Source organism: Cataglyphis hispanica, chromosome 5, assembly GCF_021464435.1.
Source record: "Cataglyphis hispanica isolate Lineage 1 chromosome 5, ULB_Chis1_1.0, whole genome shotgun sequence".
NCBI lineage: Eukaryota > Metazoa > Arthropoda > Insecta > Hymenoptera > Formicidae > Cataglyphis > Cataglyphis hispanica.
This window is the reverse complement of record NC_065958.1, coordinates 3127127-3150454: the sequence shown is the minus strand read 5'-3', so window position 1 is coordinate 3150454 and position 23328 is coordinate 3127127. Positions and strand designations below refer to the sequence as shown.

Sequence of the window (23328 nt, the reverse complement as noted above, 5' to 3'; positions counted from 1 at the left end):
CTTCTCAAACCTCGTACAGAGAAACAAGAAACACATGGTTAAAAGGAAGAATACACGCGCGGCTTCTTTTCTCGATTAAAAAGAAAACGGAATACGTGAAAAATGTAAAACAAGTAAAAAAAATTAATTAAACAAAGGATTCATTAAAAAAGGTCAAATTATTCTCTTGTTTAAAAAAATACTATTATTGAGTAAGACAAAAAAGTAAAAATTCTAAAATGATCGATCAAAATAATATATCTATCTCGTATAAAAAATATATAAAAATCAACGTTTACATTAGAAATTTTACTAATTATTTGATATGTGTATGTATGTGTGAGAAAGAAAATTTTCTTTAATATTAATATCAAATAACATGCTAATTTAATTTATAAAATATAAAATAAATATATAATATAAAATAAAATGTAAATATATAACATTTATTAGTAAGGATAATTTATTTCATGATATCAAGAAATAAGGTTTTAGCAATCTCTTTTTTTCCTCACAAATACTCTTTCAAGATATCATAAATTCACTTAACTTTCAGGAATTTTATTTCTTTATAGCTGCCTTGAATACTCGCAATGTCATTTTCCTTGCATCGTTTCAGAGAACCTAGCAAAAACCTTAACTTATTCGATTAAGCCTGTCTCCTATACTCGCAATAAAGTTCAATGCCCGTAAACCACGCCGGACTTTAATGGTGAATCGTCTCGTATCGTTCTCTTCTGTTCTCAAATTCATAAGCAAAAATAACTCACATGTATATGCAATAAAATAAAGCATATTGCATTAGTTGAGATCAAAATATTGCATAAAATTTAGACAACACAATTTTCAAATAAATAAATAAGAATAAAAAATAATATGCATAGAGTTATGCATATTATTAGTTATGAGTTATGCAAAGCAATAATATTTATAACATTAATAAAAAAGAGAGAGAGAGAGAGAGAGTGCAAAAATTAATTAAACATCGTTATTGATATCAATTAATATATAATGGCCATTATATATCATATTGTGATTATTCCTTCCTTTTCGTTGATAATGAAATCAATTTAGGGTTTCAATTTCTTCTTAAATTTTTTGCACGATCCTATGTATTCTATTTTATGGCGTATTTACGCGATATAAACCGGAGGTCCCATAAGCACGAGCCGAACACATGCACAAGCGAGGGGTTAAAGCGACCACATATTCCCTACCGTCGTCATAACCCATATAGAGGGCGTCACACCGAGAGGGTGGAAGGGGGGCCGAGGGGCATCCAATGACGTCAGATTCGCGCGCGCACAAGCTCACACAAATGCGTCGATAACCCACCCGTGCCGGATGCTGCGCTCTCTGTTTTCTCATCGACTCTCGTGTCGTGCGACGTGCGTTTCTGCGAAACGCCGCCCCCGCTTACATATATTCTCATTTAAATCCGTTCACCTTCTATACATTTATTATAAACCTATATCTATACGTTTATATACCTTCCAGAAAATCTGTTACGCACGACAGATTCGATCGCACAATCCTTTTGGCGTTCAAGAAATTTATACGACCTACGCAAAAAGGCAGGATTAAATTTCAAGCTGAAGACGCTGCGAAAGCGAGCTTCGAGATAGGGACGATAAAATAGGAGCAAGACTAAAATAAGACACGAGAGGCAAGACGCGTGATAATCCGATTTTCCGAAAGACTGATATTGATACAATGTCGAAAGGTCAGAATTAATGAAACACTAGAAGCCGAATTAATTTGAGTCAAACAAAATCGACGGAAAAGGTCAGAATTGTGCATAATGTGCGTAGGCATCGTTATATTGACATCGCTCGCAAATTAATTGGAGCGCATTAATTCTTTTTTAGAGATCCTTTAGCTCGCAGGCATGTGAATAAATATATTGCATATTCAATTGCATGAGATACTGATAACCGAATAAATTAAACAGATGCCAAACATTTTCCAAAAGCATACATAAGTCCATAACTTGTGAAAATATAAGTATCTAATGAATTGTATCAAACATTAATATGCATGAAAATCCCGCAAGTTTATATAAGACTAGTAGTGCGTGTATGTCATATGCTATCAAGAGACACGGTAGTCTCGCGCCAAGTACGAGTTACAAGCGATTATATATATACATTAAAAATCATACATTTAATATCAAATGTATAATTAAAGTTAATTTTAATTCTTGGATTTATGTTGCTTTCAATAATGAAAAATGATAACAAAAAAAGATGATCCTCTTAATAAACAAAAATGTTCTCAATGTTATTTTAAGATGTATCGCGATATTTAAACTCATATCATACTTGATATCACACATAACTGTCATGCCTATCATCTAATAAAGATAAAAAAAATAGCCGTGTCTACCTATTGAACTGACGTAAAAGCATGGAAAATATTTTCTTTTCAAGTCATATTCAGTTTTCGAATTTCAACAATTTTGTTTGAAATTTCTATTTTCGTCGGGTGTACGGTTTTAGCAATCTCGCTATCGATCGGGCGCCGATGATTCGCAAGATTTTTGTGTATTGGCAAAAGCTCGACGGCGCGGAAAAAGTTTGCGCATGCAGAAGGAACGAGAGAGGATGAGATGGGCGACGGCTTGCTTTACGGACAGTGACAAATGGATTCACCGGTCCATCATCCTCGCGTATCACCGTCAAATGTGTCTCGCGGGCCGGCGTTACGATCGGATGGATGTCTGCTCGCTATCGGCCACGTCCTATTTCGAATTCTTCTGCTGATTTTTCCATGTTATCTGGCTTGGTGTCGCACACGATTCTCCAAGCTCATTACGCGCCTTATTTATTATATCGCCTATCGTACGAAAATAATATCGTACTATTAATATCTACTATTAAATGTATTAGTGCTTGCACGTGTATCTTTGTATAGGGCTTTGTATAGAGCAATTATCCGAGAAAAGGGCAACGCGTTTCTCTGGGTTTAACGATACGCTGACTTTGAGAAATGATCGAACGATTCCCCACAAACATCGCGATTTATCTTTGAAAATCTACGAAAGATCTTTTGAAAGACTTTGTAAAGAACGTATATTTTGTATGTGTGTGTGTGTATGTCTATGCACATGTAACCACATTTACGTTCGCAGAATTATGTGTGCTCTACATAAAAAAATAAACGTATCAATACTTAAATATTAAAAAAAAAAATTAATGTCGATTAACATAAAGATTCATATAATTATCTAGCAACGCAATGCGCAGATTAATAACGGCATTTATTTGTATTAATTATCATATTTTCCCACTTGATATCATTAATTAAAAATTCACGATTAAAAACCGATAAATTTTATCAGATTTAAAAGCATGCATAAATAATTATTATCGACGGAATGAACAAGAGAGAGAAAGATATGGAGAGAGAGAGAGAGAGAGAGAGAGAGACAGATTTATATAGATAGAGAAATATGAGAACAGAAGTTCCCAGCTGTGATATCGATAAAAAGGAAACACGCGGCACTGACCGGAAGGACGCGCTCGCATACTTATGACTTCCCGACTCTCCCGCAACGGTAGATCTGCGCCAAATTAACGTAAATCACACTGAAAAACCGCTCGTGCAACCGTTCGTGCTCTCATTGATTATATATAACATCCGGACGACTGGTATATAAAACCGCTTTTTCGTCCACCAGTTCGCTCGCTCGCCGGTTGCTCTTCGCCATGAATAATTCATAACCAATTCTCGCGCAAACGCTGTATGTTTGGCAAAGAAGGATTGGCCTCGAGATTGAGAACAACGCGAGGAAAAAGGAAAAGATGCGAAAAATCAGGACGATCGAGATCGAGAGGGAGAAGAGACGGGACCGATACTACATCTCGTAGTCGATAACTTCTTAATTACAAGAAGACTCTTACAAAAGCCTCGAGACTTCCGCCTTTCAAAGACGCCAACCACTCGACATAGTCGACAATGTCGGCAAAGTTGTTGACAGTTGTTTGACATTAGCCTGAAAATAAATTGCGCGAAACGCTGCTAATTTAAATGCCAGGAAACGAGATCGGCGGAAGCACCCTTGTCACCAAAATGTTTACCTTTCTAAAATATCCGGAAAAAAATGGAATGCTTCTTGTGCTCTTGAAACGCTACATTTATTGATATTTATCTTTATGACAAAATATACTTATCTACAAATTTCGAAAACGTCACAAAAATTAAACTTGCTTGTGATAACTTTACCCGAACACTTAACGATAATATTATCATTCAAATTACATGTCAAAAAATGTAATTTATAATTGATTATATTATAATTAGACAGTGATATGTACGCTGAAGTCATATAAAACTAAATATTTTGTGTATATATATGATACAATATATCCAACCAATTTACATATTTTCGGATAATCATTCAAACAAAATCAGAAATCAGAGCAGAATCAAATTCACACAATGAATAAGCAAAAGAATGTTTGAGTACGCTTGCATCGTTCCTCTTTGAATCTGTTAAAAAAAAAAAGGTGGAAAAAAGGAAAAAAAGAGTAAATCGTTATCCGTATGTACACGTCAAAGCTATCGAGCTAGAAATAAACGTAAGTTCCTAGAGAAAATTTGTGAGATGGTTTTTCATCATTCCTTAAAGGCAGGAAAATTGCAACGAGCCGGAAAGACTAAAAGAAACATAGGATAAGGGGACGGATAAAGAGAAGGCACAGAGATCGGGGGAACAGGAAAAAGAGAAGGATAAGCCGGCAGTGTGCAGAAGAAATGTTGGAGTCGGGGGTCAAGAGCTCTTAGAAATCCGAGAGATTGAAATTCGAGGCGTCTTCGTCTGCTCGGACGGTCCTTCTTATTTACGAGACTTTCAATTATTACATCGGCTCGGCCCCAAACATCGTAATGCCTTCCATTTTTCTTCGATACTTCGAGCCACGCGACTGTGCTGCGGTAATACTATTAAATCAAATCGCCCGTACACACAATTGCACCGCGATTATTCCTCTATGTGGCCAATCTATTTCGCGCAACTAGATATCGACATCGGGCGTTATTAACGTGACATTATTAATTACAGTAATGGCGGATTGATAGACATCGCGGTCATAAAGATGTGATTATTAAATATGACAGGATACATTTCTGATTATATTAGAGAATTATGAAATGCGCGATCGTATATATCTATAATAAATTCTCGTTAATCAAAATTTCTGATTAAAGGATGATACGATTGAATTATCAATCGACCTAATTTCGGTTAAACAGATTTATCCGACGTAATTATCATTAATTTCGCGTTATACTGCTTTATACGTGAAAGCAATAAAGCCTGTGGCAATCATAATTCGAGACAATACACAGAGTAGCGAGAAAAATGGATTTCTATGAAGCAGAAAAGAGAGACTTTCCGCGAGATCTAAGGAACTGACAAGCTTCTGAAAATATTGTCTGACGGATAGCGACGCTTTTGGGGCAATGAAGCATGAAACGCTTAACTATGGCGTGACATTTCTCCAACGGCCTTCCTGAAGATTCGTGAAAGAGACGCGTGTTCTTTCATCTGGAATACAGACACCCACGAAATCTCGTAAATATTAACCTCGAAGGATGTTTTTCAAATATTTCAAATCGAAAATGTCATCTCTTTTTAACGGAGAATATCTTGTCCTCTTTCTCCCTCCTTTCATAAGTAAACAAAAACATCTAAATTGTTGGATTCAAAGTTGATTAAAAAAGCTTATAGGCAACAAAAATTTGTACTTATATCTAGACAAAAGTGATAAATATCACAGATAAGAAGACTGAAAACAAAATATTAATTTGAATTAAATATCATATTCTTGATATGACGATATTCAATTCAAATTAATTTAAAAACATTATTTATGCGCATACAAGCGATGGATGAGATATATTTAAAAATATATATTTATATATATACGGCTTATGTTTGTTTTTATCAAACAGGAAAATTAAAATACTAATTTATCTTTTAATAATTATAATTGTAATTATTTTATAAGAATATTTCATTTTTGCTTAGCCAGAAGCGTTCTAAGCAACAATAATCTTACGGAAATTAAGTCGAATCTTCGTGATGAGTTTCGCCGAAATAGTCTATCTATATTTTCGCGCGCGTATCTGCACGATACCATCTACATCGTATTATTCGCACCCTTGTTCCCAGACGAGATATCTGCCTTTAATCAATACGCCTAACCTCTGACCTATTATCACAGCTTGGTAGCTAGATCTTCTTCATTGCGAGATATGGTTTTGCGAGACCTCAACTATAATGGTCGCAACGAATCGTTCAATAAAATCTTTTCAGGTATACTATAAATGATCAATCGATTCTTCGAACACCATGCTTTATTCTAATTTGTTATAAAATATATCGTGACGTAAAATTAACAACAAATTATAAAAAAATAACTTAGAATACAATCTATTGATTCTAATTATAGCATTGTTTCCTTTCTTCTCTTACATCTAATAAAATTTCTTCTTTATTTAATAATTTAATTTACTAATTATTTATCAAAATTATAATGTGTGTAAATTGCCGATTTATTGAATATTTATTTTAGTATCTATTTTTTTATAGCTTTACCATAATCCTTGTAATTATAATGATTCTGTTTCGCATAAGCAAGTAAATACGAAATGATTATTTATGTTTTCACGACTAAAGAACTTGCTACTTTGGATAACGAAGACTGAATACTTATACAGCGGTTATTTTCTTGATTAATAATTGATTACAAAATCCCGTGAACTTAATCGCGGGGACACATTGTAGATCGCATAACTCACGCTTGGAATCTTGGTCAGTGGAATAGAACGCGGCAAACATGCACGATCTTGATTAGTCTAATTCGTGCAACACTTTACAAGCTCGCCGGCTTTGCTTGCTTTCATTGTAAGATTATGCGCGCAAACTGATGTACGATAGGTACACCGTGTCTTAAACATTCTGCTGACTCATATGTACACTGATTGTAGGGTCAAGGCTTTTATTACGTCTACCTTTGTTCAATGATTGAGAATAACGCACGTATTAAATGCTCACAACATTATTATCTAATTTATAGAAGCTATCCACAATTTTTTTTACATGATATTTATATATGAAAATCAATTTCACTTTTATCAAAGCAACAAATAGTAATTGTGAGTCATAAATAAATTCATGTTGTCATCCTGATACAAGAGCGATATAACAGTCTCAATACAATCTTTTTTGACACCATTTGTCTATCACAGTTTGTCTTATATCTAGATAATAGAAGCCACAGAAATTTCAATTGATCTCTTAATCAATTATATAATTAAATATCATTTATATGTACGTGTTTAATCAGGTTGATATAAACAGTATATCTTATCGATATTATTGTTTAATAAAAATTAAATTTTGTTCACATCAAAGAGCAACAACATTATCGTTGAAACTTAAGGAAATAAAAAAAAATAATTTTTCATGTAAAATAAAAGCACATTGCGATGCAGGAATAAAATAAAAGATTGCATATATTTTCTTCTATCTTTCTTGTTACGATTAAAAGTCGCAGCTATTCGTGCGACTCGATCTGCAAATATCGCAAAGATATTGCGTGATCCGACCAAGGTCGTCAGCATACGGGGCTTCGCGTGATCCGGGAATCAACGCTGCGCCAAAGTGATTACGTGCGATCTTGGTCAGCCCGCTGAGCCAAGCAGAAAACGTTCTCGGGCCGAGTTGCTCTACTTAGCGTAACAGGAATCGGCTGCTGCGCCGCGTTGTCACCATTAGATCGGACTCTCGTAGGTAATGCGGAACCGTATCAGCCCGCGGACTCAAGGGCCGTTTGTTTGGCTGACCGAGGCCATCTGTATCTACTGACCCGTTAAGTCAAGAACAGACCCCCTGCACTTTATGTCCCGAATCTTCGAGCATATCTACTTCTCGCGGTCGTGTGTGTCATGCAAGCTGTTACAATATCTTCTCTTGAACTCATTTTTGGAATAATGCTAATATATCTTGTATTTATATCAGTTCAAGGATTCGTGATAATACCTCGAAATTCAATAGCAGGGTTACTTAAACGCTATTGATTTTATAAAATGTAATTATTAGCAATTAATTCTAATTGTCATAGGAACAATAAGATTTGTGTATTATTGGTAAAAAAAAATGTTTAAGAATAAAGAACGTTATAATTTGTGTTAAAGTATTTATCCAGAGATCTTTTAATTTCATAATATTTTAACTGAATTGTATATAATATTTTTTGCAGAAAAAATTTTTTTAATCATACTCCAATTAATGTAGCTGTAAAAACATAAATTAGATATAAATAAATACTATGAATTTAAAACTTTATAAACAATGATTGTAATATTAATATTAGAACGAAACTACTTTTTTATAAGGAAAATGTGAGATTTAAAATTTTCTTTTGTTTGCAGAACTGGCGGCGGCAGTATGCTGGGCGACGTGAATATTTCTGCGATACTAGATTCCTTTTCCGTCAGTTACGATAAAAGAGTAAGGCCGAACTATGGAGGTGAGTAGGGATTTGATTTTTCCATATTTCTCAATAACCAAGATCATTCAACCACCCTGGTGTGGATTTTATATCATGCGCAAAACTTGTCAATTTCATCACGTTTTATATGATTATCTGATTCACGTCGATTAGCTACAATTAATTCATCGTGAAATAATACATGTCGTAGCAAGTTTTGCGCAAAGCGTTTTCCGTCTCATTTTTTTTTTTATATTCGTTACACTATTACGTGAATCTAAAACGTTATCTTGCAGCCAACGAAATTAAAAAAGTTAGATGACGAAAGAAACCAAATATTGACACACTGACAAACTCAATCAATTAGCGAGAAAACAGAATACCAGCAAACAATTTTTTTAATTCCACTTTGTTCGCTGCAAGCGTAGGAAAGAGCTTTTTACGTGTGCTCGGATAAAAAAAAAATAACTGACATTGTATTCCATCTTGATGATGCTGAAATAAAAAAAAATTGAAGAAGTACACTAAATAAATATATACAAACAGAGAGGATGTATCAAAAAAAAAAAAAAAAAAAAAAAAATAAAAAAATAAAAAAAAAATAAAAAAATTGACGCATGCGAGGTCGATACCTCGATAAATCAAGATATAAAGCTCAAGCTTTCGAATCGGTGTAACAATGACGCGACACAGTAGTAAAAGTTTCGACGAAACGCTCCAGGAAATATTTTTGACGCCGCTTACCACTTTCCACGTTTACCCTACAAAAAGCAGCCTACGGCAGGCTCTATCGAGCACGCTACCGCTTCCATAAAACAACTCTGACAGGAACAGTGCGGCAGCACGTGTACGCGATTCTCGCATCCGTGTTTTCCTCGCATCGGTCAAAGGAGTAATTTACAGTTTATCGCGCACGGCTCGATTACGCACGACTATAGAAAAAAAAAATATCAATAAAGGCGGACACGTTCTATCTCGGAAAAAAACATACAGAGCATTTTCTTTTACATTTTACTTTTGGTGAAACCCGCGGGCGATGCAGTTTGCACGCAATTGGTACGGATAGATCCTTGAGCGGATGATCGCTTTGAATAAATGCCAGATGGTTATCGACCGCGAACGCGATGCGATTTTGCGGCCGAATAAATGGGATGCTTATAAAACACGGGAATATTAAAGAGCCATTAGGCCAGTTTCGAGTGAGCACGTTCGCCGGAGTCGACGGTCAGTTAGAAGCAATTAGTGCCTACCAAATGGACGCTCTGTCCCATTTTCGGCTTATCGTTTAGGCTCAGCCAAAAAGTCACCGCATATGTTTTGGATAGGCTCAACCGGCCAAACGATTATCGGTTGTCGAAAAGCGCTATGATTGTGATTCATGTATCGACGATTATACTCCACACACAAAGTTACATTTTCGAGGATGGCCTTCGTGGTGGCAGGGCGGGGCTGGAACGCTTCGATAAAACTCGGATCGATGCTGGGACGCTCCACGGGTTGCCACGGGTTACCGTTAACGGCATCTCCGCACCGACACAAGACACAGAGACTCTGTATCTTTCGCCTTCAATTATGATTTTGACTTTGATTTCGACCTTCGCGAATTCCACCCTACTCCTCCTTTCTTCTTGTTCCAGATTCTATTCCTTTTTTTACACTCGTACTTTCGGTGTCTTCGCGTCGCGATTGCTAACGAAAATGAGGACCGGCTCGAAATATTGCTCCGTTCCATTTTCTTCTCCAAAAGGAGATTTGGGATTTAATTGACCGAGAATTATTTTAGTTCTTTATTTTCGCTGAAGCTAAAAATATTTACCGATATTCATTGATTTACTTGAAATGTATTTTTGCCCATTGTTATAACTACTATTATATGTCAGATGTAAAAAGCGGTTAACCAAATAATTAAAAACTTCAATTTGTATGCCGTGTAATTAAAATTACATATCCTGCAATTACAAATTCTCAACACGCAGTAGGATAAAATAAACACGTATTCAGCATATTATCATTTAATTACATACATTCCATGTGTAACTATATTGGATATTTGCACAAAACCGTTTCTTCATTAAAGAAATATCAATCAATTTATTACTTTGCAATTGAATATTGTTTCGACATTGATTGTAGTAATAAAAAATGTATCGATAAGCTTTCAATGGAAGCCTTGGCCGACAAGCCTTGCCCAACTGAAATTAATCGAGAATACATAAAATAGTCTATATTGATTGTTCAAACTGCGTCCGAAAGATGCATTAGTAATGACTTACTTTGCAGTAAACTCGGGGTCGAGTGTGTCAAACCTGAAAAGCGGGCATCTCATTTTCCACGAGATCACGTATATAGGTTACTGTGAATAGATTGCAAAAAGGCGCACTAAACGTATCGTCTCTCGATTCGAATCGCCGATATTCGTATCTCTCGCCGTTCTCGCACGCCGATACACGGGGATTCGCTGGATACGGGTTTTTAACATTTAAAATTTAGATCGCGCTGTGTATACGCGAATATTACGGAAACGGGAATACCTTGGATGGACGGGATAAACAGCCGCGCTGCTCTCTTCCACTCGTCACGCTTCATTGGATATTCCTCGGAGCGCGGCCGGATTTTCAAACAGCTTCGCCGTCGCGGTCCAAGGCCTATGTAAAATGACAAAATACGTGACGGGAAACTCGAAATGTTTGCACTCTATAAACTGGCTTGACATGATAATAAACAATACAACTTTTTACGTTCGTGTTAAAAGAGTATCTCGACTCAGATAGAATTGCAACAAATAAACTCATTAAATCAACGAATACATTTATAATTCATAACGCGTTTGTCGATACAATAAAGTACACTATATAATATCTATATTTTTTCTTATTTATATGTTTATATTTTATTAAAATGTATTGAAAATGTTTAATATAATTATTCTAGTAAATATATTTACTTATTTTATTTATTTGTAAAATATTGCTAATAATATTAAATTTTATAATTAAAGTATTGTGCATTGAAGTTGATGTGATGTGCAAGAAAAAGAAAACATCATCCACAAACATAAAAACTTCTATGATATAAATACAAATAATCTACGAATATCGGCACACGCATAGCTGATGACCGCGATTTTTCAACTCCATCGATTATTAATTTTTGTTCTTTCTCAGTTTTGCATCATCACACATGTGACTCGTATACCTTTCGTTTTTTTTTTTTTTCGGTGTAAAGCTCTCTCATGGGTGATCGGTTTGCATGGGCGAAGCATACTGGCGCGTTTCAATTAACTCGATACCACGTCGGCCGTGCGTTTTCCAGCGTGTACGCGAGAACGTCATTGTGAAATATGTGTCCCATATGGGATGTTTCTCGGCTATAGGGCTTTAAAAACATTCTAGAAATGGAAATGAAGATATATCGGTCGAGTGGCGCACGATGGCGTTGGCAGAGCCGTTGTTTACGAGTCAACTTTATCGCGAAAATGCCAACGTGAACACGTACACTCGCCTGTATTCGTTAACCCCCTTCCCAATTCGCACCCTTCATTTTTTCGCGCTCCCTTTCGACAAACGGTTCTTTCCTGCATCTGCAGCCCGCTCTCTTTCACCCTCTGCCTGAAATGTCATGCATAAACTTTTCTCGGTGAGATACCGCTTGATTGGCAGCGATTACATTTTTCCGCTTCGTCTTTGCGGCCGATCAATTCGACCGGCAGCAGATTTATCGATTTTAAGAGTACTCGTTTTTGTGTTTCACATCTGATACAGACTATTGGAATTCTCACGATTGGAATCCTCGTCGAGTTTTTGAATTTAGATTTCACAAAGGTTGTGAGAGAAATAGCTTATGTCATATATTACACGTTAAAATAATATAAACAATTGCTTATGGGGTATTTAAGCAGACACATAAAAAATTGTAGTTATCTGTTTAATTTTATCTGTTAAAGATTAAAGTGATCATAATCTGCGGTGCGAAAAAAAATATCTTTTTGATGAATAATAATATATCACAGGTTATATAACATTAAAAAAGAAAGAAGACGAGAAGGAAGATACTAAAGATATGAATAATTTTTTCGATGATGCACTTTAATTTAATCTCATTATAAAAGATGTTAATTTATTTACCACAATTTTTAAATTAAATATATATAACATGAATCGTGCAATACAGAACAACATTGCATCTGTAAATGTCAAAACAGCCTAAAGCAAAGCCCTCTTTGAGAACATCGTAACAATAACCGAGCACACGTAAAGTAGCGCATAAATTATTATCGGACTTTTCGTCTAATCGAAAGCGATTACCACTTTCAGCGATCCATCCAACGTAGCGACATCACCAACATGCCATTTTGCATTCACAGTAAACTCACAAAAAACGCTACCGAATGAAAGAAAGAAAGAAAGAAAGAAAGAAAGGAAGAAAGAAAGAAAGAAAGCAATATGTATACACGTGTGTGATATTCGTGAGATTAACGAACGAATGCCATACAGTCACTCTCACCGTGTAGCTTGTATGGCCGCGGCCGGAAAAGCCGGCAACTCAGACTTACTAACCTTCGATTTCAGGTCCTCCCGTCGAGGTGGGCGTCACCATGTACGTCTTGAGTATCAGCTCCCTATCCGAAGTGAAAATGGTATTACCTCTAGGTCTTACTCAGTAATTTCCGCTGAAAGTTACTTATTAACTGTCGTTCTCGGCTAAACACAAAATCCGCCCGTCCTCTTCTTCCCTTCCTCTATATCGGTCTCTTTGCTCAAACAATTACACTTTTTAGTGCCCGTGTATTTTTCAAGTCAACGATTGCCGCTGATCGTTACTGAACTTGTCATCAGCATTTTTTTATCCACTCACATATACATAAACACACACACAGACATATCTGGGAAACTTACACGGATGCATATTCAATTACACTATTGTATATACACGCGCACACGAGCATTGTTCCCATTTTTTTTTAATCATTCCTCCAACAAGTGTATATTGAAATAACTGTGTACAAATTCAGAAGATTATACATCACGCAATAATTTTCACCCTATTTGTATTGTACTATATTTGTTATTATTAAAGCACATAAACATCCTATTATTGTCTCATTAAAACAAGTTCAAATCTATTTCAAAAATCAACAAAGGTAACGAGAAAATAAGAAATATTGATTCTAGCGGTCGACTCTGCAATTCGATTGCATTAACAATCAACATTTGCAATGTACGCGGCTGATTTCTCATACCGTCAATGAAATAATTCGCTTGTACGTTAATCACGCAATAATTGGGGCGATACTTTCAGCAGTCGAGTCGGTCCTCCAATAAACGTCTCGTTGTTTAATATCTCGTTCCTTGTGAAGCCTGAATTATCTTCGTTACCTAACGACGTCGGGTCGCGATTATTTCGCTTCGAACGCGTACACATAACGATCGATTAATTGCTGCTTCGCGGGCTATAATCTCGTCTCGTTTTAGTACAACAGAAAAAAAAATTTGGTCCTCGAGGCGGCGTCGATCGGGACGAGAGGCGCGCTTCGATCATCGCCTTGGTTGGGTCGATTGGCACCCTGACGATGAAATCAGTTTGCTTGTCGTGCCCAGATCCGTATCGCCCTGAGTTATATGCTCCTTTCATGTGCTTTTCGTTTAGCGACGACGTTTGGTACCGCGACAATTGCATAATGCGATTATCAGAACGATTCAATACTCGCTTCGAGGCAAAGATCCAATTTCTTGGCGCATTAATTCCGGGAACAATTAAACGCAACTATGCAAAAGAGAATCAATGTTGCTCCAATTCCAAAATTGTAAATATGAGTTTTAAATAAAATGATGTTTAAACAACAATAAGTATTTCTCGCATTTTTAATCGAATCAGGTCTATTGATCGATATTTATAATTGATTTTTTTTGTGTATTTTGATTCACTGTAGAAGATACAACATTCTATTAAAAGACTTGCTTATTAATTATAATATAAACTGATAATTTTCAAGAAAGATGTGCGATAAGACAATACGATTTGATGATATTTCGAATCACGTTGATCTTATCTATATGAAATTCCATACACAATTAATTATTTATAAAAGAAAAAAATTCCAGACATTATTATTACGCGAATTCACACATAATATATAATTTACTTCTAATGCGCATACTTAACAATGTAAATTTTTTTTTGCGTCTATAAAAAAGGCAAAATTATTTTAACTTGCATATTCTGCAAATATATATATATATATATATATATATATATATATATATATATATATACATACTTTATTGTTCGCAGATATAGCTGCATCAAAATTTCAACTTATGTTAGTATTTCATATATAAAACGCACTTTGCACTCGCGGCAGCGATTACGCGATGCGGTTTACCGCTTGTACTTCGAAACTACCAAAATGAAGCCAACCAAGCCGAATCTCCTAACTCACTTGATATATTGTAGTACCTCGTGGTCTGTCCGCTTATCGCAGTACCAGTTTATACCTACGCAGAAATGAGTGTGCGCGTGTATGACCTTACACGCACTCTCCCATACATATACACACACACACACACACACACAAAACACATATATTTTAGTAGCGAGCAACAGAAAAAAAAGACACTACTAAAAATGGACAAAGTACTATTTCATATTTCAGATAATAAATATATACTGGCTGTCCTTGTTCTACACTCGGGAAACGGGGCTGTAGTTTCAGCAACTGAAAACGGGACCGCGTAGCAGCGTAAATTGAGCTGAATCTAAAAAAAAAAAAGTAAACCCAAATCATTCTGAATTATTGCGAGACAGTTTAATGTGCGAGTCAGATTTATTTCGACAAAAATAACCTTATTTCAACCGTGTAGATACTCGATGTGATTTTGCTGCTAAAAAATTGATTGACGTGAAAACGCTATTAAAAGTTTCGACATTGATGTGAAGATCTATGAAAATCATGAATCAACACCGAGACGAATTTCAGTTGCTTCGAACTATGTTCATTTTCCGCGAGCGTGGAAAAAACTTAGTTTCACTAATTCTCCTGCCTGACTTTTGAGCCTGAGCTGCCCCGAGCGTCACGTAGTGTTAGAAAGAACGTGAATGAGGAGCGTCTTTTTATTGCTTTCTGCTCTCAGGGAAAAAAATAGTATTTTGTTCAATATATTAAACACGCACGACCGTCCCGTTAGATCGTTTCTTAGACGCTCTAGCTGCTATGCCGCGGTTGCTGAGATGGGCTGCCGCCTGCAAACCATTTACGATTATTACTCTATATCCCGCCACCAGAAAAAAAAAAAATTCCGCTCCCCCCTTACCCCCTCTTTGCCCGACACTTCCGCCATTTCTCTGTCTAAACACCGCACGTATCACACGTTCGTGAATGAACACGCGAGAATGAACAATTCGATCGAACTGCCTCGATCGTAATATCCGTCCGAGTTCCTTCCAGCGGCTCTTTCAGTATTCAAGGCAACCCCCTCACAACCCCAGAAGCTAAAAGTAAATGAATAAATTTCGCCCGGAATCGACAATCGCAATGACAATGACAGCAATTCAGTATAAAGTAACGATGTCGTTCGACGAACGTTCGACAAGACGACGCTTTATTTTCGACAATGGAAAGGCGTTGAATATAGGGGGAGAAAAAGGACTGTAAAGCGAGCCAGATTTCCCTGAGATATACGTACACGTATAGCCACAACAACAAGTTAAATTGGAATACGACGTGACGATCGGCAAAAACAAGACGCACAAAGAACGAAAAAAAAAAAAAAACTGGAGCGAGAAAGAGAGAGAGACACAAACTGCAATAAAATGCAACGTGATATAAAACAAAAGACAGTATATTAGTAAAGGTAATTTCATATACTGCTACGTGGCTGTGATGTGTATGTAATATTACGTAAGAGCATAATGCGCCTAATATAACGAGACAAGTATGAATGATTCTTCCAGCTTGGAAGGCAACGTGGCCTGAGACGACGAGTCCTGTTGATTTGGTTCCGTGCAGGGTGCGAGCTCTCCTCGACTTTGTCCGTTTACGCCTTGCCTCTGACTCACGAATTATAAACGCGTCCGACGTTCCCGGAAGCAACCCTCTCTCCCTATTGGGAGAATGACAAGTCATTTCCCGATTAATCAGAAGACTCGAGAAAAAATCCGCCAATGTACAATGGAGCTTACATTTCTCGATTCTTCTGATAGACACGTCGTCGCGCGCGCGACATGCAATATACGATCGTTTGAAGAGTACTTTAAAAGATTTAAATTTTAACGTGAACGTGAGTCTGAGGTAAAGGGAGATTCAATGCATTTTACTGCTTTTAATTATCACTTATTATATCTAGATATGTAATCCATTTTTACCTCGTACACTTACCCGATAGGTCGTACATGGTTAATTAGAGATTGACGGGTAATCACAGCGACCAAGGCCGGATGGTTTTGTTGATTGCAGGTCCGCCCGTGGAGGTCGGCGTCACCATGTATGTCCTCAGCATCAGCTCCGTGTCCGAGGTGTTGATGGTACAGTTTGCATTCAAACTCATACAAAACTCTCGACATCGACAGTTGTTCGTTCGTTCATTTATTTTGTCCGGTCTTTTGCGAACGATCCCTCCTATCCCACCTACATGTCCCTCGTATTGAAACGCGACAACGAGAACTTCCGTTCCCGCGCGACACAATCCTTTCGCAATGGCACGATCGACCGTAATGCCAAAATTGTGTATCTCTCGATACCGCTTTAAAAAGAGAGTTTTAATCGGCGTTTAATTGGATCGATCATCACGTGTCGAGTGTGCCCATCATGGAACCGATGCCACGTCATTGATCGAATCAGCGCCACCAATCGCGCCACTTGCTTCCGATTGTATTCACAATATCATGTGTTTCGATTTGTTTATTTTTTTCTTTTCGCGCGCGTCTTGCTATAGATAAAAATATGGATAAAAATATGCCAATAAAAAAACGGATCGTTGAAGTTTGTCAGATTGCTATACGAATGAATGAAATTCCGTAATAATAAAAGATAATCGCGCGTTTGTGGAATCATTATGTCGTAAAGTCATCGCGACAAGACACCTTAAAATCGAGAAAAATTTATGATTTTTTTATCATATATTGATTCGCGCGCGCAAAATATTTTATAATATAAATGTAAAAGTATGTAATGGAATTTTTACGCTTACATATATATTCACGTTTGCTTAAATCTCGAGTCGTCCTCGATATCTGGTCGCGAAAAAGTGCACCAGGGGAAATAGATGCAACGCAAATATCAATGTTTATGTCGGCAGCAAAAGGCGTATCGACACATAGCCATAGACGCCACACATATATATCCCATATACATATACATATCCCATATACGTACGTATACACGCCGGTACACACAAACAAGTATACACACTGATGGCCTACTAACCTACGTTTTTATAGCTCGTCACAGCTGTTTGGTTGGCTGAACTGTTACAAGGGAACCTTGCTACGTTCCACAGTCTTCGCAAGATATATTCTTGTCCACTTCGTTTATGGTTTATGGTTGAGTCGTTTGATTCGATTTGCGATGTTCTTGTTGCATGGCCCTACCCGCGGTGCTCGAACCGATGATAAAGAACCGGGCGGTTTCGCCGGATCTAAAATCCGAGTGGAAAAATTCCGAGAGAAACTCCGGTGGACGCCACCATCAACGGAACGCAAGATGGCCCTTTAATCTCCCCGGGGGACCATTAAATCCTTCTCGCAATATCGCGCGGCCGTAGACCGTTTTCCGGCGTTCAAAGCGATCGTAAATAAGTCAAAAATCCGTGCTCGACTTACCATCTTCCCGGAAAATCCACGAGGCGAAAGTTCCATCGGGTTTCTCTGAAATAGAAAATAACATGCATATTGTTGCAAGTCAATCTAACCGAACTGAATAATATACGAAAATGAAATATTTATCGCAGAATAATAATACGATATTTATACTTAATGTGACCGTAATTAATTACCATGGCAAATTATTAAGTTTCGGATCGAGCACCGTAGGCCGCACATACGTTGAGATACATATACGAGTGATCGTACACTCTTACGCATTTTTTACATCTGTGTGCACATACATACATACATACATACATACGTATATACACACACACATATATGTATGTATATATATACATACACATTTATATTCATAAATAGAATACGTAAAAGTGTACGTATCTTACGTTATAGTACACGTATATACATATTCGTATATTTGTTTCTCAATATTTAAGGTATATAATGGCACCGTACAACATATTATGTATTACGCATAATCCTGTAGTAATCGAAGATATATATTCGTTCCGGTGTCGGCAATCAGTTTCAAACTGGCACACAAAACTGGATCTATCCTTTATCGATTATATCCAAAAAAAATATACGTTTCAAGGATTCTGGATATTTTTAACTTCCGTTCCTTCGGTAATAATTATATACCAAAAATTATCGGTGCCAGGAATCTCTAGCATTCTGACGTAACCGGTAGCATACGAGCCGTTGATTGCAGAGAGAGAAAGAAGGAATATATCCACAATCTGTCAGGTCAAAAGGTTTAACGCGACTCGTCTCGATTCTGTGATCTTCCCTCCGGTACGATAAAACTTTCATAGCCTCGGCTCGCGCGCAATGAATTTGAGAGCGGCTGTAACGTTGACTTACCACAGGCTGGGACACCGACTGCGAGCCTACCCTGTGAGATCGACTGCCCCCTGCATATTTGACGCGTAATCGAGCGTAGGGTATAAAGGGCATTCCCGTTTGCCGCCCTCCCCCTTCCCCCCTGAGATCCAGAGTACAAGTTTGGAGCTGAATGTACGAGGCTGGACCCCAGGTGTTGAGCCCTGTGCGGAAACCAAATCAAGTCGACACTGTCACCTGGGACGTGACGCGCGAATTTTTACATCCGCTGGCGAGTCTCCATTTTCACACATTCCTCTTCTCTCCTCTCACTTTCACCTCACAATTTCCGTCAACCTATTTCCTTTGCAAAAAGGCAATCTCCAGTGTCCCTCGAGGGCCACTCTTCGGATTCTCCGGCCTACGCATCCGCGAACAACGAGATGATTTTTCCAAACAATTTGTCTTTCCTTTCTCTTCTTGTCCACTTTCGAGAAAATCAACGAGTGAAAAGCGCAAAGAGAATAATACGGCGAAAACGCCTTTGTGTATTCTCGTTGATCGTAGCTTTCCCGATCGGACGGGACAGAGAAAAATAAAAATAAAACGGTGATGAAAAGAGAAAGAGAAGGAGAGCAGAAGAAGTATCGACAGAAAATACCCCGCGGCCCTCGAACAACCTCGCTCTATCCCTTTTATTCCTTCTCGGCCAGTCAATAATTGCATACCGAATAAAGAGTATAGCTCGTACGACATTGCGACTACATCGAGACTATACCGATATACATATAATTGCATTTGCATATATATCTCGTATATATATATATATATATATATATATATATATATATATATTTATGCTATATATCGTAAATATATACTGACACCTATATGAGCTGTGTCATTGTCAGTGTGTGCAGTGCGCTTCTGGTTGCTATGAATCACGTCTCTCACGCTGTATATTGTACATATACGATTTTACGAGCGCGCGAGCGCGTGTATACGTGTACGCGCGCGCGTGTCCGCGATATGTGTGTACGTGCATATGTGTACGCGTGTGTAATGTGTGTTGTGTGCGCGTAAGCTTGTGTTTATATCCTTTTCGGTGTGCGTATGTAGCGTACGTGACGCGTAACGCAGTTCACACACGCACACACACACACACACACACACACACACACATGTATGTATATATGCGTATGTGTGTGTGTGTGTGTATGTGTGTACTTGGCGCGTACACACCACGGTAATCGCGCTCGTCGAGGCGCGATGGACTCCAAACGAAATGGAGCGGTCCTCCTCGAATGAGCCCCTCTCGCTTCCATCACTTGCCATACAGCACCGTACCGCGCCGCTTTCTCTACTTTTTTCCTTTTTTTTTTTTAGATTGATTGGCCTGCGAGCTTTTGCTTGAAATGCTTCCACAAAGCTTTCCTCTTGCCTTTTATTGTTTACGCTTCGATTTGCGCATAATAAAGATGCTTGCGCGCATTTATTCGCATTCCTCTCGAATTGTTTCACTGGCGTATAATCGTTCAAATTGTTCGATTCACACTTAAACACATCGTGTACAATTTATATTTTCCGTTGAAATAAACGAGAAATATTTAAGGACGACAAGAGGAGACGACGTTTATACCGTGTTATTTTCTTATTGAATATTTCGTTTGCATGTTTTCGAAATAACTAGACCAATAATTTTTATAGAAAAAGAGAAAATACGTAATGTTAGAACATTTTTTCTACATATAATTCTTTCATATAAAACATTGTATCTATGACATAATATGACTTACCTTTTTACAGAATGGTAAAAACAAGCGTTTAATTATAGAAAGCATACAGGGTAAAGCATTCTAACTTTGTAAACTAGTATCTCAGTTATTCATACAGTTGTCGCGAAAATTGTCTTGAACAAAAGTTTCACAGCTTCAGGCGGAACTATGACAGATGCAATATTAAACATTTTCTTAAATATTTAACAGAATATGTAACAGAATGAAAAAAAGCGAGCAAAAAGATATCATAGATTCTTCTATAATTGTATATTCAAATTTTAAGGTAATAATATCTTTATTGATCAAAACAATGCAAGTGTAAATTTTTACTTTTTAACCTTATTAATTTTTCTTGTATTATAAGTTTTTTTTTTCTATAATATAAATTAATTTTATTATATTTGAAAAACGTTAGTGACATTAATTACTCCGTAATAGGACGCATTTTATAAAAAGATATCTCATATTAATTAATTAATTTTTTCTAAAACTAACAAACTTTTATTTAAAATTACTTTTTAACACTGCATGTACAATGGAATTAATTTAAGTCATAAAACTATAAATGCTATTGTATATATTGCATATTTCAGAATATGTAAGCACATATGAGAATATTCCCATAATATTTAGAAATTGTGGTGGAAATAATACGAGAATACAAGACTCGCTTATTCTAGAATTTAATGTCGAAGGATTAATTTTATCATTGTTAATAAATGAATTTGTGTTCCATTTCTGAATGTCATAATATTTGCAAATGTTGAACAAGTTCAAAATTAAACATTTCTTGATTATATTATCGAAAGAGTCAGTAACAATTATTCATAAATATCCTTATTCATTTTTAATTAACATAGAGAAATGAGTTTTTACTAGACAGAGCATATCGCGACAAATAGTTACAAATTGGGAATTACATACGAAAAGTAGAAGACGCAAGAACTATAATAAACTAAAAGAAAGGGAAGTTAGGAATCGGAGAAATTCTGTCTCGAATATTCGCGTGGGAGTAATTGACAGTGATCAGTTAATAACACTCGAGAATTTGTTAGCGCAGCAATTACACGTCACGACGTAACCGCAGTGCGCCTGGAAAATCGCCAGAAACGCAAACGATGAGAACTTCCGGTCCATACGGCATATCCACGGAATACCAAAATCTTTCATATCTGTCGTCATATTCGCGTATTTAACCGTGATATTAATTATTTATCGTATATTAATTCTTATGAAATTTTAAATTTTTAAATATTATATAGTGTTATTAAGATTACGATACAATTATAGATATGTATATACATATACATATACATATTGTCATCGATTTTCATACTATTGATATAACAAAACAGTAATCTTCCGATTCTGCACTTGCGGTTTTAATTTGTCAAGCAAAAACAATGGTGAAATTTATAAAATAAATAAAAAAAATACAAATCGAATAAGTAGCGGGTAAAAGCACACGCATTTAATTCTTCATAGCAACGTGATGTGAATACCAAAGAAAGAGTCTTTATTTGAAAAGTCTTTGTATGTACGTGCGCACGTCGTCAAAGAGGACGGCAAACTTTGCTCCCGGTCGGACTCTCCCTCTTGTCACGGATGGCCATGACATCTTATTGGAGTTACAAAATTCCGAACTTTATTTTGTTAAAGTTCTTTAAATTTTCTCAGAATTTCGTTCTCGTTGATAGTCGCAAAAATTTTGTAAAGAAATCGCTAAAACTTACGTGGTTGCCGTGATTTGCTACTGACAAGAAAATTGAGTCAACGGAAAAACGTATGAAAAAAGCAAGCATGACGGAAATAAACAATAATAAAATTGAAAGCTTTATTGTAATTATAAATTAAGCGTAAAAACGATTCAATCTTAAAAGTATCTTCCAAAATATACTTCAACATAGCATTTTAGCATAGCAATTTTATAAAAAACTAATTTCAGATATAATGATCAATTTTTTTATCAATTGTTCTATTGTCGTCCTCGCTCAAAATTGTTAAAAAAAAAGAAAGCTAAAAGAAAACGTTTTGCAAATATGAAATTAATTTTTGCATTATTTTTTATGAAAGCAAACGTCAAGATAAGGGTTAAAAATTTTTTAGAAATGTTACACAATACCATCCTCACACAGCGAGTGATGCATGAATTTTGTAGCACGTTTGCATGTAGTTGTTTCGTCGCAAATATCCGTTTTAGATATATGTATAATACGTATATGTATAGTCACCATACACACACAGTCCCTACACCTTATCTCGTCGCGTGTATACATGAATTATATTTCGCGTCGCGAAATTCTTGTCCCATGATCGACCCTAACGTCGGCGGGAATCTCGATGCTCACGAGGCGTGTAAGTCACGCGTATGTTCTCGCATAAGATTTCCAGTCATAATCGTACGTAACATCGTATAATTATAAACTATT

General features: G+C 36.5%; 1 protein-coding gene across 8 annotated transcripts in view; it reads left to right on the top strand.

Annotated features, from left to right (window-relative positions):
• Nucleotides 1–23328, top strand: part of LOC126849686 (gamma-aminobutyric acid receptor subunit beta) — a 72303-nt gene that overhangs the window by 26683 nt on the left and 22292 nt on the right. For 5 of the 8 annotated variants that reach the window (XM_050591786.1, XM_050591783.1, XM_050591781.1 and 2 more), the window contains exons 2-3: nt 8419–8516; nt 13046–13113. In XM_050591786.1, the coding sequence (XP_050447743.1) occupies nt 8419–8516; nt 13046–13113 (166 nt within the window). Of the gene's footprint in view, nt 1–8418; nt 8517–13045; nt 13114–16929; nt 16998–23328 lie in introns of those variants that run through there. The other 3 variants (XM_050591784.1, XM_050591780.1, XM_050591785.1) reach the window with 2 other exon arrangements.